Source organism: Streptopelia decaocto (assembly GCF_964273445.1).
Source record: "Streptopelia decaocto genome assembly, chromosome: 11".
NCBI classification, from domain to species: Eukaryota; Metazoa; Chordata; class Aves; order Columbiformes; family Columbidae; genus Streptopelia; species Streptopelia decaocto.
Window position 1 is genome coordinate 9,677,224 of NC_138666.1, and position 18,280 is coordinate 9,695,503.

Genomic DNA, 18,280 nt, shown 5'->3' on the forward strand with positions numbered 1-18,280 from the left:
ACTGGGCAGGCAGATCTTAAATGTTTGGGCTCCACTGAAGACAAACCTGCATGTGAATACTGTCTGTGTGCCTCCAAAAACTGAAGCCAACTCAAAAACTGTGGCTTCCTTCTAGCCCCCTAAGCAGGGAGGGCACACCTTCCCGCTACCAAGCAGAGAAACTGGGCTTTGTTTTCGCTGGTGTCTTGCGTTCCTCTCAGATTCCTGCACTCAGCCCTTCGGTTACTGAGATGCAGAACACAGCTGGCCTATCCACAGCCAGCTCTCCCTTGGTCCCATGTTCAAGATGCCGTTTCCCCAGCTAGAAAATGCAAAAAGGCCAACTGTGGCTCCAGCTGCACTTCGCATGGGATAACGCGGTTACTATCGTAACCAGACCTGTCCACAGGGGAGAGCTTTTTTGGCACAGACGACATTGATGCATTCCCCGAAATCCTCCATCCCTGCTTCCATTTCCTTTTGGCAAACACTCCCATTCTTCAGGCCCCGGTTCCAGCACCAGCTTTACACTTCAGGTTGGCAAAACCTCAGCTTTCATCCTGCACACAGCAACTGCTGTTCCATATTTTTTCGTATCGGAGCCAAGCTGGGGTTTGTTTTTAATGTTGCTTTGGCTATGCGGAATTTCACTATGACTGCAGATACGTTTTCTAGCAGAAGCACAGGCCACTCCTTACTTGCAAAAAACGTTGGTAGAAACACGGCTGTGATCTTGGGTTGCAAATCCCATGTATTATCTCCCCAAAAGAAGAGATATTTTAAAATATGTTGTCCACATGCATATGTTGTCCATTTGGGTGGGGTTTTTTTGTTGTTTTGTTTTTTTAAGCAAAAGTCACACACCTTTTCCTCTTGATTTTGAGCAGGAAGAAAAAACTTCAACAACATCAATACAGTTGAACACCACAGTTGTCCCACCTGTACAAGAAAGATCTGCCCTAACTGTAGGCTGGTGGGGTTTACAAACCCTCCTGAGTTGCTTTAAACTCTTATGCAGGATGAGTGAAAAACCCCTTTACATAGAGGTAGCTGGACTCACACAGTTACAGCAGGAGCCACATACTCTGCTTGATCTACAGCACTTTAACAGCCTCTGACTCAGAGCGAAGGCTTCAAACATGTTTAGGCACAACCACCTCCTCCTCTCGCAGGACCTCACCGCTGCAGCATTTTCAGCCCTTTTCTCTGGAGCAGCAAATGCTCAACACGGACGCTGTCTGAGCGTCGGGATCTCGGTGTTCTGGCACAACCCACAGTTTCCAGAGGGGTGCGAGTCTGACGTGCTCTTGTATTTGAGATTATGCAGCAGGAGCTGGAGTCAGCAAAATCATGTTTCATTAAAAAAAAAAAAAGAGTAGACTACTAGATGAAAAGCAGGAATATGTGTACCATATACACTCCACACCTTCCAAAACCTTCAGTGGACTAACTGCATTGCAGTATGTGGGGGTGGGGGAGAGCAGTGTTAAATAAATAAACTGTAGCAGACCCTGTATGACTGGGGAGTTTAGCGTGCAAACAGAAAGCAGAAAGCCCTTTAACTGCCACCTGGATGTGGTCCTTGCTGTGTGCTTCTCTGTGCAGAGACCTAACATTACTGACTGCGTTACAGAATGCCTCGGACACCAAACTGAACTGATCCAGGTTGCTAATAGCTTTACACTTCATATTCCACACATGACGACTGTGTCTGTGGAGCCTGGTCCTTGACATCCACCAGCTCTCAGCCTGCACTGGGAATAAGTGGCTTTGCCACTGCAGAGAGGAGATAGTGTGTGGGAAAAAACACGCGCAATCTTATCGCCATTGCACTTTGACCAGGTTTGCTAAAGAAAAAGCTGCGTGCAAGGCCACGGTGAAGAATAGCCAAGAAGTGTACCTGACACACAGAAATGCCCCCATACTGACACGACAGCCTCCAGATCCCACCCGGGCACGAGAGGGCTGGTCATCACCGCGAAACAGGACACGGCCTCATCTGCGAGGCTGCAAAACCCGTGCCAGTAATTTCAGGCACATAAGGACTCTGACCAGAAGAACTTGCCACCAGAGAAAGCACCTCAAATCGGGATTAAGTGGCTACTAATGCTCCACATTGCAGTAACTGTTAACAAAATATAATCCCTGAAAAAGAATCCATTCCCCTTCTATTTTCCGGGAAATGCCAGTAAGATTAGGTAGCACTGAGTAGCACACAAAGCAATTATTTCTTCCCAGATATGCAAACCCGATTAGAAAGCCACGTCATCCCTTTTCCTTATTACTCTCCACTGCTAGCAATGAGCACTCTCAGCTTTTCCTGCCCTCCTCCTGTCTCACCAGTCAGCAAAACCTTCCAAGTGGACGTTTACCCACCTGTTTCACTTTCTCCTCCTTGGCAAATATGTTATTTTGCTGAGTTTCTAGCACTTCAACACCATAAATGGCTTTGAAATTGGCTTCTCTCTCTTGTGCACCTGCATCATCAATGTCGTCAGCAAGAGAGATGTGCACGGCTCAAGGAACATGTTTGTGTCAGAAAGCTGCTGCAGAGCCTTAGGGAAAGCACAGATCCTGGATACTGGTGTGATGCTTGCAAGCATCTTAAAAGGGACTTCAGAAAAGCAGGGTATTTCTGTCTTCAGATCACTGGGCTTTGGAGCTCTTAATTTCCCAGTTTCTCACAGGGAGATCGCAGATTTCAGAGCAGCATTTGCATCTGGAATAGTCCCATCACTTTGTTCCGTGTTTTCACATCCCATCTTACTGCACCACATCAGCAGAAAACCCCACACTTCCTGCAGCTCTTTAGCCCCCCAAAATGCCACTGAATCTCTGCAATTTGCTTGTTTCCTTTCTCCTTTGTACAAATGCTGTGTGACATGCAAGACCAAATCAAATCTCGCAGCATTCAGTTTTCTGATCCCAAATCTGGCTTCCTCGCAGGGGATCGGAGATCTCTGGGGTGCTACCGAGCCCGCTGCTCACCTCGCTGTGAGAGACAAATGCAAATAAGTCACTCACAACAGCCCCAGTTGTCCTTGATGGATCTTGCCTCTGGTCACATAGGCTCATCTAGTATTCCAATCTTAAATACAACAGTAAAGAGAACCAGAGACCAGGTTATGGTAAACAGCTGTGATGCAATGACTTCTGAATGAAGACAGGGCAATAAAGGGCATATTTTACTAGCATTGTTTTCTGATACTTTTTTTCTAATTTTGAAGTAATCACTATTCTGGGAAACAAAAGACAAGGAGGTGTGACAGACAAACTGAAGATGTGACTTATAGCAAGAGCAAGGGCAGGTGATACAGGCTGTGATACGTGCAACATACTGTTCCAGATTTCTGTGGGTATGAGCAGCAGTTTTACAATTCTCTAATAGATCACGTATACTATGATGCACTCAACACACCAATTATATTAGGAGAAATGTAAGGATAAAACTGTGCAAGAAGGGAAAGAGAAATTCAAACCAACACTTAGATCCCCTTTGTTCCTTCAGGATCACGTAGGTCTTCTGACACCCAGCATCATCAGAGCACCCCAAATGCAGAATTGGGCCCCAAGACAGCACCTTAACAAAGCACTTAGCATGTGTCAGCTCCCAGAGTCAGGCTTTCACACCCAATGCATCATGTGAGGAGCATAATTACACTCCTGGGAAATAGTACCAGTCTTGTTTTGTCTTCATGAGAGATCCTCCTGAAACCAGAATTTTCTGCAGCTCAGAAGCTGAATGAGAGACAAATTTTGGTGCAGCTCTATATTATGACAGCTATAAAGGAGAAGTTGTAATTTGGTGAAACTAGTGGTCACCGTGACCTGGAAGTCCTGAATTGCAAAGAATTAGTCATAAGGTCAGCCCTGGAATAATGCAGAGGAGCAATTCTCCAGGACAAAACCCAAGGATCTCTCTTGGCCAGCAGATCAGCATTCCTGAGAAGCAACACACTCCAGCAATTGTATTTACTCCTCTTCAGAGCTGAGACCTAAGTACACAATAACAAGCCAACCTGTTTATTCAGCTGTTTTTGACACCCCTCTATCTTCAGACCTAATATTAGTTTGAATAGGACAGCATCCAAGTCTAGAGGGGAAAATTTAGAGCTGGTCCTGACTTAGCCAAAGCAAGATAGAAAATAACTATCTAGTTTCTACTCAGATTTCATCACTAGGCCTTTAATTGGCTTGAGTTCTACCTCCTTAAAAAAAAAAAAAAAAAAAAAAAAAAAAAAAACGGAAAAAAAAAAGCCCGTTTTGGCAAGGCAGGAGGCAGCTATGGGTACAGAAACCAGCTTGCGCAGGGGTGGGTGAGGGCAGAGCAGCGGCTCGGATCCCGGCTGGCATCTCAGCGTGCTGCCGAGAGGCTCTTCCAGCTGGACAAAGCGCTGTGCTGACAGCGATACCCAGCTCCCAGATTTAAACTGAGTCGTGTTAAGCCAGCGCAGAGAACAGACAAGGCTCAGCTGCCGCTGCTGCAGACAAACCTTATGGGAGGGACCTGCTCCAGCGTCTCTCTGAAAGCGTGGGGTATTTTCCTAATGCAAAGGCAGTAAAAGCTTACAAAAAACCTAATCCCTCTGCCTGTATCAAGTTCTTCAAACATCACGAGTGATTAATTAAAAACATGAAAGAAAAAACCTTCTGTCTAGATGCAGTTCTGTCAACATCTTGTCTGTTTTTCATCTATTCTTTTCCACTTCCCAAAGTGGGATCAATGCCGTTCTGCTGCGACAGCACCGTTACCGCTTGCAAACCGAGATTTCAGAAACGGAAAACAAGGCCAAGAATTTTCAAGTGGCTTCTGATAACAGATGGCCCAAGACTGATCAAAGTCATGCAGGAAAACGGACTTCATGTGCTCACAGAGATGTCTTAAGAAAAAAGAAAGTTGTAGGGGAGAATACTTAACTACAAAAAACAAACATTATGGAAATTAAAAGCTCTAAGTATGACAAGATTTCCACGATGTACTCCTGAATTTGCAGTGAGGTTGTTCAGACTATAGATCGGGCAGTATCTTCAAGCACCACATGGAGAGCAGGGGGATGTCACTGGAGAGCCCCATGCAGGCAGACACAGCTGCATTTCTCTTTACCTTTCAAATACCAAAGAACGAATCTTGGCAGTAAACATCAACCTAACCGTGAGGTGCGTCAGGAACTGAAAAATGCCAATATATGGATTTTTAGTCCCACTGCGTTCTCTAGAAAGCTCTAACTGGTACCAGCTTCTCTTCTTGGCAACACAGATCCATCAACACACCACTTGGAACCTGAATCTGTTCCCTACAAAGTGCAAAGTCCAGTCTGAAACTCCATCAGGATGCTCAAAGTCCTGCAGAAAAGAGGTTCTGGCTATCTTAAAAACCTGCTCATGGTCTCCCAAAACTGGTACCCGTCTATTCCATGGGAAGAGTAAAACCACCAGCCAAAATCTTGTGGCCTGCCTTTTATCTATCAAAGCAAGAAACCTGCTCCTCCAAAACTCGTGTGCTGTCAAAGCCCACAATTCTTTCAAGGCCTTGAGGATTCTAAACGCAAAACTTAATTCCACAGTTTAGGCTCCCAGTAACATGTTATTGACTCCTACAGAGACACAAAATAAAAAAGAAAAAATACACGGAAAAAAATGCTGTTGTTGGTCTAATTGTGTGATAATTATTTCTTGTTTCACCTCAAAATCGCACAAAATGTGAACTTCTGTGTTCTGTGAAAATATCTCAGGTTTTCAGCTAAATAAAAGCAAAGAAACAGCCAAGTCGCATGTGCTGTGTAACCACCAAAGAGAGGGTCTGAAGTCCAGGAGCTACCACTCCAAAGAACCACTGAGCTCTTTGAATACTTTTCTCATTATGCGGAACAACACATGGCTGTCCCACCTCTCAAATAATAAATTAGGTGATTAAACACAAATGGCAGACATGGGCCTTTTTAACCATAACTGCTATGATTTTTTCCTGATCTCATAGTTTTAAGGCATGATTTACCGAGATTTTAAGGCTATAAATTTATTTAATATCATCATTTAAATTCTATATAAGCCCCACTCCGGTATCAGCACTATTTTTAATCATTACCATGGTGACAAAACTGTAAAGGTGCTTTACACAAGGAAGGCTTTACCACACTTTCGAGAACAGTTTCTCTCAACTTAAATTTTGCAGTTTTAAAGCCCAGAAAAATAAATCCCTCTGAACTTTCACAGTTAGATACAAAAACTGATACTCACCCACAGCTATTGTATAAAAAAGTATGCGGTACTAATGGGCAAGGAATTCATAATCTAGACACAGTAAAGACCAGAAAGCGTATCGTCATTCAGGTCAAGTATGACTTTATAAATACATATATATATCCCTTTGCAATCAATAGGACTGCTTGTGCATGGAAGTATCTATCTCCTGAAGACACAGATACAACAATCCCTATGAGAAACAGGGATGTATTAATTCAAAATCAAAGTTTTTGAACGAAGGCCAACATGACTTGGTTTAGCATTCAATTGAAAATGTTTGCAAATCCCAAATGACAGCATTGTTCCAGTTTCCCAACTCATGGGAATCAAAACATGGTGTCTGTGTAGAAAACGAATTTTAAAACAAAGGTACCGTATTGTCGAAGGCAAGTCAGGGGTGCATACGTGTGCTGGGCTTCACGAGCACGGACAGCGGGATGGGGGAGCCAACTGCTCCCCTGTGCTCAGCATCGTGAGACCACACATGGATATTGTGTCTGGCTCGGGGGTGCCCAGCTTGGTTATACGGACTCTCAGCAACCTTGTACAACTTCAAAATTTACCCTGCACTGAGTGAGGAGAAGGGCGGCGTGGGTGGGGAGAGGAACAGATGATGTTCGAAGGTCCTTTCCAGCCTAAACAATTCCACAATTCACACATTTGCACTGTCCACAGATGGGTAAAACCCCTAATGAGGCAGCACTACTCATTAGGGGACAGCTGAGGACCGGTTAATAGCACCAGTAGGAAAGCCAAGGTATAGACAAGCCTGCCTAGAAGATTCAGGTCAGAGGCACACAAAGCTCAGTTTGAGTCATGCTTCACGCTTTACTGCAGACTTAGGTCTGTTCTTTCTGTATTGTGTCAATTCAGGACATTCCCCCAAAGGCCATCAACTGACATGTTTCATTGCTGCATCATTCAGCTAACTAGAAAACACAAGCAACCCACATCCCACAATGAGGGCGATGTTCAGGGTTTACTATCGAGCATGCTAAGAAATGCCACATGCCCTGTGTAACCTTTGGGGCCACCCCCTCGAAAAACATATACCTGTACGCTGGATCACAAGAGAAGATCTAAAGACCCTAGGAGAAGACCTCACCACTTGCGTCCTTTTTAACTCAAGTGCAACATGCTACTAAATTAGTCAAGCAGGTCTTTTAATGACTAATACAGTGTAGTACAGTTCAGTGTTGACTACAGAGGATGGTACCTCTATGTGCTAGGCACTGTGCAAATACACAGAAAGTCCTTAGCCTAAAGACAGCAAGATATAAACAAGCAACAAAGAAGACGGATATCATCTGGGAAAATGCCAAGGGTATGTATTTGCTTATTTGTGCGTGTCCCAAAAACACCAGTCCCAAGCCAAGCTGAGCTGTATCCATCCCTACGGAAGTGGTTGGTCACCACTGTATCCAGCCTAGACCCAGAAAGAGCAACAAACTGCATGTGTTACTCTCTTTTGTATATTCACAGAAAGTGTTGTTAGCTTTACTGATACACTGTTATGACTTAGCAGCTTCCAAAGACCAAAGATTACGGATCATGGTTTCAACCCAGCCTCCCTGGTTGAAAGGAATGTTTCTTATATTATGGATTAATTATTTGTTTATGTTTGAGGATCTGGACAGTTGTTAACATGTTATGTTGATTCTCTGGACAAAGACACTTTGTCTTAGCTATAACCTGAAGGAAATCAGGATTCCTAAAAACAGGCTGAGGTGGCCAAAAATCTTTCAGGAGTTGTGACACACACTGATATGCAGATTAATTGTAGAATTATGAGTAACCTTTAGTGAGAGGGTTTGAAATGGAAAACCCAAAGAGAAAATGACTATGTAAGGAACAGTCTGTCCCCACATCCATGCTTTCTTTTATGAGCACGGTATTCAGGCAGAAAGTCACATCTGAAGAGCTGTGTAAGCATCTTGACAGCTAGTTAGTTGGATGACACATAAAACCTCTTGGAGCTGGATCTAAAACATGGATAATTATGTGTTTGGTTTTCTTTTATTTCTGTTTATCTGTAGCACCTCTTTTATTATTCTCTGGGCTGCAGAAAGAAATTATTCTTGATTTTTATTTCAATGTTTGCCTCTAGGGCAAAAATTATTTGTAGGGTGCTACCTGGCAAACTGAATTCCCACATCATGTTAATCCTCAAAACTGCACCACATAAAAGCTCTCTCAGAGACCTTAGCACCTTCATACAGACCAAAGGATAACCAGTACATGCCTGAACCTTAACAGCTTCCTCAAACATTTAAGAACGCAGCTATTCACTGGACCTATCCAGGTAGCTCAGATTATATGCAGCATATGAGTCCCACATCGTGAAGCACAGGAAAGGAGCCAGAAGGGCACTGACAGAATATGAATCTGCTCCCACAACCATAATTAAAGTATTCCTGTTTTAAGATCCAGGAGGGCAATCCCCACTGCTGGCACCTCTCAGAATATCCATTTGCCATCTGTAAAATGTGTTCCTGCAGCCCTGTTTGGGCAGGGGAAGGGCAGGTCTCCCGCTCTACCTACATCTTGTCCCTGGTACAGTGGGGCTCTGGGTTCAGCTGGAACCCCTAAATACTTCCGCCACACTGGAACAATAACAAGCTCACCTCTGTGGAATGTTTTCCCCCAAATAACCACTTCAGCTATCTGCACCAGTTTGCATCTGTGTTCTACATGCCCGCAGAAGTATTTTGACCTATTATTTGTAAGACCACTGGACAAATATATAATTCATCAGCACAACCACACAATTATAATACAGCTGCAGCGATCTCTCTGCCAGCTGGTGCTTTGTGTAAATGGTCCATTCCAGAATAACAGGCTTCCTGGTTTTTTGGGGGGTTCCCTTACTACCTGCTTAATCATCACACATACAAATTATGGAGTGAGATGAACCTTGGCACCTGGCTCTTCAAGTCACAGGCTGTGGTGCTCATAGAGATAAACCTCACTGAGGTCGACCACATAACTGCGCTCCTCCATGCTCCTTCTGGATACTCCGCTTGTCTTGCCTCTTAGTTCTCCTGTGATCTCACTTAAACCTGCCAAATACCAACCAAAGTAAAGAGCAGAAAGCTACCAGGTGCTCTTCCTCTGAACTATTAAGCAACAAACCCCATAAAAACGATCTCCATCTTAGCAAAGAATAATTTATTAGTGTAAAGTACCTGGGCAGTGACTAAACCCTGTCACCGTTCTTATGGGAAACGGCTACTTGCTATTCTTGGTAAAGGGAAGGACTTTCAAATCAAGATAATGTTTCATTTGTTTTTTCAGAAACCGACTTAATGGGGGTGGGGAGGGAAGCAAGGAAGCAAAAATAAATTCTACTTTGCAACAAGTTAAATTACTCAGAGTTTCCCAAAATGAGAGGCTTGGTCAGAAGCACTGGAAAGTTTAAGAAATACTCCTTTAAAAACAACTCCCACAGAGTAAAGCTCCCTCTCCATGACTGAAAGGCATGTGAGCAAGCCAGGTCATTCTGTCTAGGCCTTTTTTTGGTATATAATTTAATTGATGGGGTGGGTGGTGGTGGGGCCAGGCTGCATTTTTACCACTCTTCACTGTTTTTTTTCCAGAGCTGCACCTCCAACCCAAATTTTCCCCTTGCTGCAGGAGCAAAGTGGGCACATGCCTCCAGCACATTAACACCGAAGCCACCCTGGTTTGGGGGGAGGCAGACAAAGAAATTCCATCATTATTTCTGTCCAGGCTTTCTCTGATCATCATTGACTGCTGAAGCACGAGGGTAAGTGACAGCCACACAGAGATAGTGTCTCTGCACACTTTTAGCTCTTTGTTATCCTCAGGAGTTGTAAAGAAAGCAAGGCTGGCTAGGCATTCTGGTAATGATACTGTCAAGAGGCCAAAATAAAGTGCCGCACCACAGCCCAGCCTTCTGCTATCAGCACCACTGTCCCACACTCATTTAGGCAATCCCGGGAACAGGCTGGAAAACATGCCAGTGGTCTGGGAAAGATCTCGACACTTGGCTCGTACCGATAAGAACATGGGTCCGCTCAGAATGTGATTCTGCCAGATGCCGATCGCTACACAAAGCACACCAGTAGTGTAGTTTTGCCACACAACTATTTGGTAACTATCAAACACACCTACAACAAAACCAGTTTGGTGGGAGGGACTTCCTTGTATTTTCCCATGTGGTTGCTGTCAGCAGGCTGAAATCTTGATTAGCTACACAGCCAACCTGGCTGACTGCACTGAAACCCGGCCAAAGACAAGTCCTGAGCTGAAAAGCTACTGCTTGTGTTTCCCACCACAAGACAGGAGAGGACAACCAGATTCAGCATCTGGCCAAAACTTGTTTCCACCTGCATCAAAGATCCATACAGATTCCAACCAAAGGTCAGTAGCTACAGTTTTCAATGAGGAATGTGCTGCTTTTGAGAGACAACATTGTCACTGTCATCCACTTCCACAATCAGTCCATTGTTTCCACTGAAAATGAAAAGATCTCCGAAATGGAAACTGCCTTTAAATCCAAATCCTCCTGAAGCATAAACACAGACTGATGCACAACAGGTTGATGCTACTTACAAAAAGCAACTCCAAAAGACACCCTTTATCCCTAGTTTCTCATAAAAAAAAACCAAACAAAACCCCCAAGTATCCCAAGACTCCAGAGCATATGTTTAGGCTGTAGTCATTCTGTAACATACTACACTTCACAGCACAAAACCAAAACCATCCAATCTCTGTACTCTTTAAATATTAATTTACTGGCTATTTACTTTTTGAAGTTAATCACATGTTGATAAAGCTGGGCCATGTAACAAGTTAATTTGCCCACTTCATGATACAAACAAGCTGGAACTGCATACATGTTCTGATTTAGGGTTTCTGTAAGAAAAATACTTTATCCATACAGGAATAGGGAACATCAGAAAAGTATTCTTAGAGGCAGATAAGGAAGATAGTGAAGTACAGAACTTACCTTCCACTGCAAAGAATGGAACCACTGATCCCTCAGGTAACTGTTGGCAGCCTGCAACAAACCACAGTTACAAACAGAATCATTAGTTTCTACCGGTGTTTCAGATCACCCAGCCAAAACCAAGCAAGTCACCCATGCGTGCCCTAAACCCAGTAAGGCTGCACTCACCGTGTCCTTCTGAACTTGCTGACCCTGGCTAACTTCACCCCAGCCTCACCAGAGGAGAGGAACTCTTTGCTCAAACCTACAACTTTACAGTATAACCAGTTTATTTTCACAGAAAGCAGCGACACGAAGACCTTGCTGCAAATGTAAAACGCTGAACCAAAACCTTACAAAATATTAACCTCCTATGAAACGGTGCCCAACCCAAAGGCTGTGAAAAATCCTCCCTGATTACAATAAGGTTTTGGTCACTTCTTTGATGTCTGTAGGACATTTTCCTTTGCTGTTAATCTCCGGGAGCAGAGCAAGAAGACGGGTTGACATTTTACGAGGAGGGGTGGGTTTTTTCCATACTCTAGTTTCCCTTCTTGTCCTGCTCCTCGGCTGGCCCCAAAGCAATTCAAATCAGCTCTTTCAGCGATATTAAAACAAGTGAAAAGCACAACACACACAGACGTGCAGATACACGCACAGACTGTTTGCAGCAACAGCATAAATGTTGCAATAATCACTCCCAGTGATCGCCCAGTTTTGTCCGTATTAAGCAGAGCTGCCAGAAATTCTCAGTGTGAAGCCAGGTTTGTAGCCAATGGAGGAATAGTTCAACACTCCCAAAGGTCAAAAGGCTCGGTATCAAAAAATATAAAAGCATCCACAGTGACGTAAATATGCATGCCTTAACAAGGTGACATAAGTTTGAAATATTTGAGTGGGGAGAGATGCCCTTTGGCTTTTCCAGCTCTATCTCATCGCTGCCAGTGGGCCATTTCTACTTAGGATTCAAGATGTTTTACACAAGCAGTGAAAATTATGGCATAGCCTATAAATCCATGATTAAAAAAAAAGAAACCAAACAACAAAGAAGTGAGGTTCTTCACCTAAACCTCACGTGCTTCTTGCAAATTAAAGCATCATTCAACACATTTCATCCCCCAACACCTCTTCAGGTAAGTATTCAAAATCCACACCACAGTGTGAATCTAATTTCCTGACACTGGTTCAATTCACTGATAATGGCAAGAACATTAAAAGTAAAAATGTTGCATGGCTACCAAACCCACGTTTAATCTCAAGGTCAGATACTGGTGCCTCAGTGGCATAAATTTGGACTGATTCTCTGAATTAAATGGAGTACTGCTCTTCTACACACATATTGCTCATTATTTATTTATATATTAATGAGAATCAATTGCTCCTCCAGTAGATCTCTAGGCAATAAGGCAGCAAAAATCTATCATAAATAATCCTGGCTGACTATAGAGGTTATCAAACCCAAACTTTCATGAAGAATTCTGACACAGCACAATATCATTTTGCTATAAAAGGAAACAAAAAGCATAATTTGGGGATTTTTTGTGTTTTTTTTTCATTAAATGAAAAATCATAAAAACATTTAGAGTGCAGATCTTCAGGATATTTTGGTTTGCCAATATTTAATAATTTTCTTTCTGTTATTTACACAGTATTTTATATGTGTGCATCATATGATAAGACAGACCTTTTACCTATATATTATAGAACTGAATTTCAATTCACTATGCTTTATACTATATTTTAATAATAAAAAGGTCAAAAATAATTTGCCACAAAAAGCCTGAAGAACATTTTAAACATAATTAAAAAGCCATGAAGAACATCTACTTCGATATTTCTTACCTATGTTCAGACAAAATGCTTTAAAAACCCATCAGATTTCTTTGAAAGATTCCATTTCAATTTTTTTTTTTTTTTTTTTTTTTACAGAAGAAGAAACTGTTTCATGTAAGGGAACAAAATACCTTCATTTCAAATGCTATCATCAAAACCTTTTAAGGAATAAGCAAAGCAGAAACTTATTGTAGGTTTGAGCATGTATACTACGCAATAGCACCAATAATATTGCAGGTGACACATCCATTACTTCCTTAAAAAAAAATATATGCAGATTGAGTATATAGGAGCTATGCAAATTAAGATAGTTATTTAAATTTCATCAAATCCGTAATATTCCAGAGAAATTAAGTACTTTCCCTCAAACAGGCAAAACATCAACCTGAATTAGTCCCTGATCTGACCATTACATGACCCAAACCAAGAAGCACTGAGGTTCTAAAGTCAGAGCAAATGCTAAAGACCTAAATGGGACCTCTTGAGAACTGTTAATTGTTCTATTTTTGTGATGTCAGTAGCTACAGATTGTAAGACCACTACAAATAATTAGAAAATATAACGTGTAGATAGATTGCGCAACCAACTGAAGCCTTAAATAAACTGGACGACAGAAACTACTAGTGAGGACAACAGCATCAGGCAGAGGTAGCGGCAGAAGTGGAGTGCAAATACTGGAGAAGAAAACATTTCAGTTGGAAGAGACCCTCAGGATCGAGTCCAACCATAACCCGACTCCAGCACTAACCCACGTCCCTAAGAACCTCGTCTAAACGCCCTTTAAACCTCTCCAGGGATGGTGACTCCACCACTGCCCTGGGCAGCCTGTTCCAATCAAGGAAACTTGCACCTGGATGTAGAGTTTGAACCACCCTAAAACCAGAAGCCCTCAGAGCTCAGGTTGTTGTTCAAGACCACTTCCAAGGAAAATCAAGACAAAGAAGAGAAAGAGAACACAAAAGTAGAAAACCAAACCTTTAGGGAATCCCCACACTTCTATTAATGATCAGGACCCAACGGTAATAGGAACTTGGAAAGTCATCGGTCCCTTCACCAGGGCTCTGTCCACAATGTTCACCACAGATAGACTGAAAGCGTTTAGCCCAACCACCGTTATCTGCTGGAGCTGTCTGACACCCGCATTCCCCATGAACAGAGACTAATCCTCCCAGCACACCCTTCCTTCCGCCTGCCCGACTCCAGCGAGCACCAAAACCACAGCCAAGCGCAGGAAATGCTGCATCTTCCGCAGAGGACAACCAAGAGCTCGCTCTTGCACAGCATCCCGTGGTCCTCCCCCCTCTTTTTTCAGGCTTACACTGAGAAAGGGACTACAGGGAATATTTCTTTCTTACTGAAAGATCTGGAAGCTTCACAGCTCGCTGGGGTGACCAAAGAGCCATCAAGCTCTTGTCAAGACTCACTGTCCAACTGATGGCCACCTCTGCACTCAGTGGACTTACTCCAGCATACTGGTTCTTGTGCATAAAATGTTTGGGGCAACGAACACCAAAGTGTAAAGCGGTGAATGGAACAATTCATTTATACAGGCTGCACACACGCTTTTCCAGTTTTATCTTCTGCACTTAAGTCATCACTTCCCAGGAATTGACACCTACATTTTTTTATTCCAGCTGAGGGTATGTCCTCCTATATTTATTCAACTCTAGAGTACAATAAAGAGGAGAAAATGAGACACAAAAGACTTTAAGACAGGTTTTCCTTAGGCATTCTGACCACACAGGGAAAGCTTTTCTTACCCTCAGCCTTGCCCACACACTGGGTCCAGTTCTACACCACTGACCATACAGCTACCTTTCCCACTTAAAAAAAGATTCAACCTGGAAATATTTTCCCTGCTGTTGTTACAAATAGTCAATGAGATGGGAATTAAGTACAATGGTGATTTTATAAACTATCTATGTAAAATAATAGTTTGGGCACCCTGTGCATTTGGTATGTTCAGGCCCCAATTCTGCTTTTGTTCTCAAGTGCAAATGCTTTAGCAGGGTTGTGGGTGGCACACAGTCCAACTGATCAGAGCTTCTTGCACAATCAAGGCCTCCTGTCACTTTTGCACAACCACAACATAATACTTCAGAAAACAGGAAAATGCAGCAGTAGAACTTTCAGAAGGTGCAAGAGGATCCAAACTACTGGCAGCTTGTTTATTATTATTCCACTGAGGAGCACGAATATGTACCTTAAGAATGCCTACCGTAGGTAGTATTTTGTTGAGGTTTTTTTAAGATGAGTTGATCTTGGAACTGTGTTCTGAACGATTTAATATTCTAACTTTTGGGGTGAAAGTGTTCAGTCAGAGAGGAAACAACACCTGTGATCAGCTGCAGTACCAGTTTTACTCATAGGATTAATTTAATCCGTTTCAAAAAGACTGTTTACAGGAGGAAAACTGCAAAAGATCAACTGCCTGCATAGACAGAGCTTGGGTCAACATGAGTAAATTTACATCTCTGCTCAAAAAGGGAAGTATTTTTCTCTGCACCCAAACTACTTCATTTCTTAGCCAATAAGTAGCAATAGACTTTTTCATTAAAAAGCAGTGAACTTTTCAAAAGCAGATTCTCTTTCTGCTCACAAACAGAGGAAACTGCGGCCCCTGCAGTGCTTTCCTCCCAGGCGAGAAGGAGACAAAATAGGAACCTGTGTGGTGCTGAGAAACAGAACACCTGAAACTCTGCAAGAAACCCACCACTTCAGAAATGATGGTGAAGACCTTTAGCTCATATAATTCTCACAGCTTCACCAATATGTCTACAGCCACAAGCATCAGCAGAAGGTTTATCATTTCCACCACACCACCCATTACATGCTACCAGGTACCTTTAATGGTAAGATAGCACTACAGCATCCCTTTTACTGGCATGTGTGTTACTCAGAAGTATACAAGAACAGGCTTGTCCACGTAGCATAAAGTTCCCAGGTTCTTCCTTACAACAGCATCCTTCACACATACCGTCTTAAGGGGTTTTGCTGTTTGAAAAGATGTGACAATCAGTGGGATTTGATGATCCAGATTCTAACTCTTCCTGGTTTTATTCTATGTTTTTCTTTCTCTTGCTATATGATCAGCAGCATGGCAGGTTTTTTACACTTTCCTCCAGCTGACATTCATTACTGGGACTCATAAAACATCGCAGGCTTCTCTGCACTTATTTATTATCAGCCACAGGAACAGCGGAGCAGAGCGGCTCAGGGCTGCAGGAATTTGAACTCCCATGGCACAAACATTGTTGCCTCATGTAGACTGTATGAAACCTTTATCTGGTGATGCAAATCCACTGTTGCACCTCCACAACACAGGCAGGCCCGCAAGTGAAATCCGCCACTCTTCTGGCTTAACGTGAGGTACAGGCAGAGCTGCTGGTAATTGCTAGAAATGCTGTTTTCCTCCTGAAAATATTCTCTGTCTGTGCTGGATACTGGTCCCTGCGTGACCCTCTCCACACCGGCAACATCGGCTGGACTCACACTTAAAACAAAAGCCAGGTTCTCTGAGGAAACTAAAATAAAATGTTACTAAAAAATCCAGTGGAAATATTTACTGCGGGGACTCCCTGGCAAAGAAAACGTGCTGAACTTGTGACTGCTGTGCTTGTCAAGGCTTCCTGGTCTGTTTGTTTTTCTTTCTGACTACACTTGATTGCCAAGAAATGAATAAAACAATGCTAGTGATAGGGATGGATGTGGTGTCTTTAAGGCATGCAGGAGTCATCTGAAAGAAAGGACACCACGGGAAAGCGGGCAGTGCTGTCATTACTGAAACACCAAACCCTTTTTCCTGACACTCTCCCTACATTTGGTGCTAAGCAGCTTGTAAAATTATACTCTCTTTTTTCAGTCTGTTTCAACAGGTTATTCCAGGTATTTCGCTATCAATAGCAGCATCCTCTTCGCAATCATCCCCACACTATAATCACACATTGTGCTTTACAAACAGAAAGCAGAAGAGCAGAAGTTCAGCCCAGCTCAAGGAGACCCAGCTATTACTGATACTAAAGAGCTCACACTTCTCCAAAGGTTAAATTTACCTCCTCTTTCTTGGCCTAGAGCGCCTGTGGCCTATGAGCCAGCTTCATGACACCACCTTTCACACCTGCTAACCCCATTGTAGGAATAGAAAAATATCTGCAAGAGTTGACTGCTGCTCATCAGAAGGACCAGGGACAACATCACTTGTCAGGAAGAAAGAAAACACAAGCCCTTAGAAAACTGACTGTCCATGACTCCCAGAAAACTGACTGTCCATGATTCCAACACGGGACAATGAGAACCCCCAAAGCCAGGCGGTGAAAAGCGCCTGTGCTCGGTGCACAGTGGGAACACCGAGTGGGAAGTGCAGGCACGAAGACAAATTCCTGATGCAATCCCAGCCCAGATTAAGCTGTTTGTTGCCTGAGAACCAAATCTTCCTCTGAAACCCAGGTAGACAGGTCCTGTTATCACGATCCGATTTCTTAAGAGGAGCTGCATCACCTCCGGCACTGCTTGTCAGATTTCATGTGTTAAAATAGATTGGGATGGGTCAGTATTGCTATGGGAGGACATCAGGATGATGCAAGGAAAGGTAATGGCACTCTTCCTTCTCTGACTCATTACTGTGCTGTAATTAGCCAGAAATAGACCTTGGTGACAGCAGACGGGGGGATGAGAACCCGAACACAACTTGACTCGGACTCTCTTGTGGAATTTGTCATGCCTACCACAGACAAAAACACGAAGGATGCTCTACCACCACATGCTGACATCCTCCCACAAGGACTGCTGGAAATTAATTTCCACCTGAGGGAAATGCTCCTTGTCCAAAATTTGCTTCTGCTACAAATCAGTGAAGCAGAAGTTCGAATTTTAAATGTTTCTGCAAAATGAAAAATCAGGAAAGCCTGTGATTCAGAACTACTAAAATGCTTCATTTTATGACAAACCATGTCAATAGCACACCATAGTATTTAATCAATAAAAAGAAGAATACTGGGAACATGGTAGGAGTAGGTTTGCTTGTTCTACTATCATACACCTCCTGATACCAGAGCTGGACACTACACCAGAGCAAGCTGCTGCCCAGACCAGCCACACAGAAGGATTTTATAAAAGACTGGAAGTCTCAATCTCCCATAAAAGTGTTGAAGTCTCTCGGAAACCTGGAAATAACTGAAGTATGCACGGGCTAATTTCTGAGCATCTGAGTTTCCCAGCACCCCAGTGAACCCCATTTGGGTACTTAAGACTCCTTGTGCACATACACCAGAGAAT

At 43.1% G+C, this 18,280-nt stretch overlaps 1 protein-coding gene across 2 annotated transcripts in view; it reads right to left on the bottom strand.

Moving 5' to 3' along the window:
* The window catches only part of CMIP (c-Maf inducing protein), a 130,569-nt gene that overhangs the window by 41,410 nt on the left and 70,879 nt on the right, over positions 1 to 18,280 (bottom strand). For both annotated transcript variants that reach the window (XM_082062931.1, XM_082062932.1), the window contains exon 3: positions 11,195 to 11,245. In XM_082062931.1, coding sequence (XP_081919057.1) covers positions 11,195 to 11,245 — 51 coding nt within the window. The remainder of the gene's footprint in view (positions 1 to 11,194; positions 11,246 to 18,280) is intronic.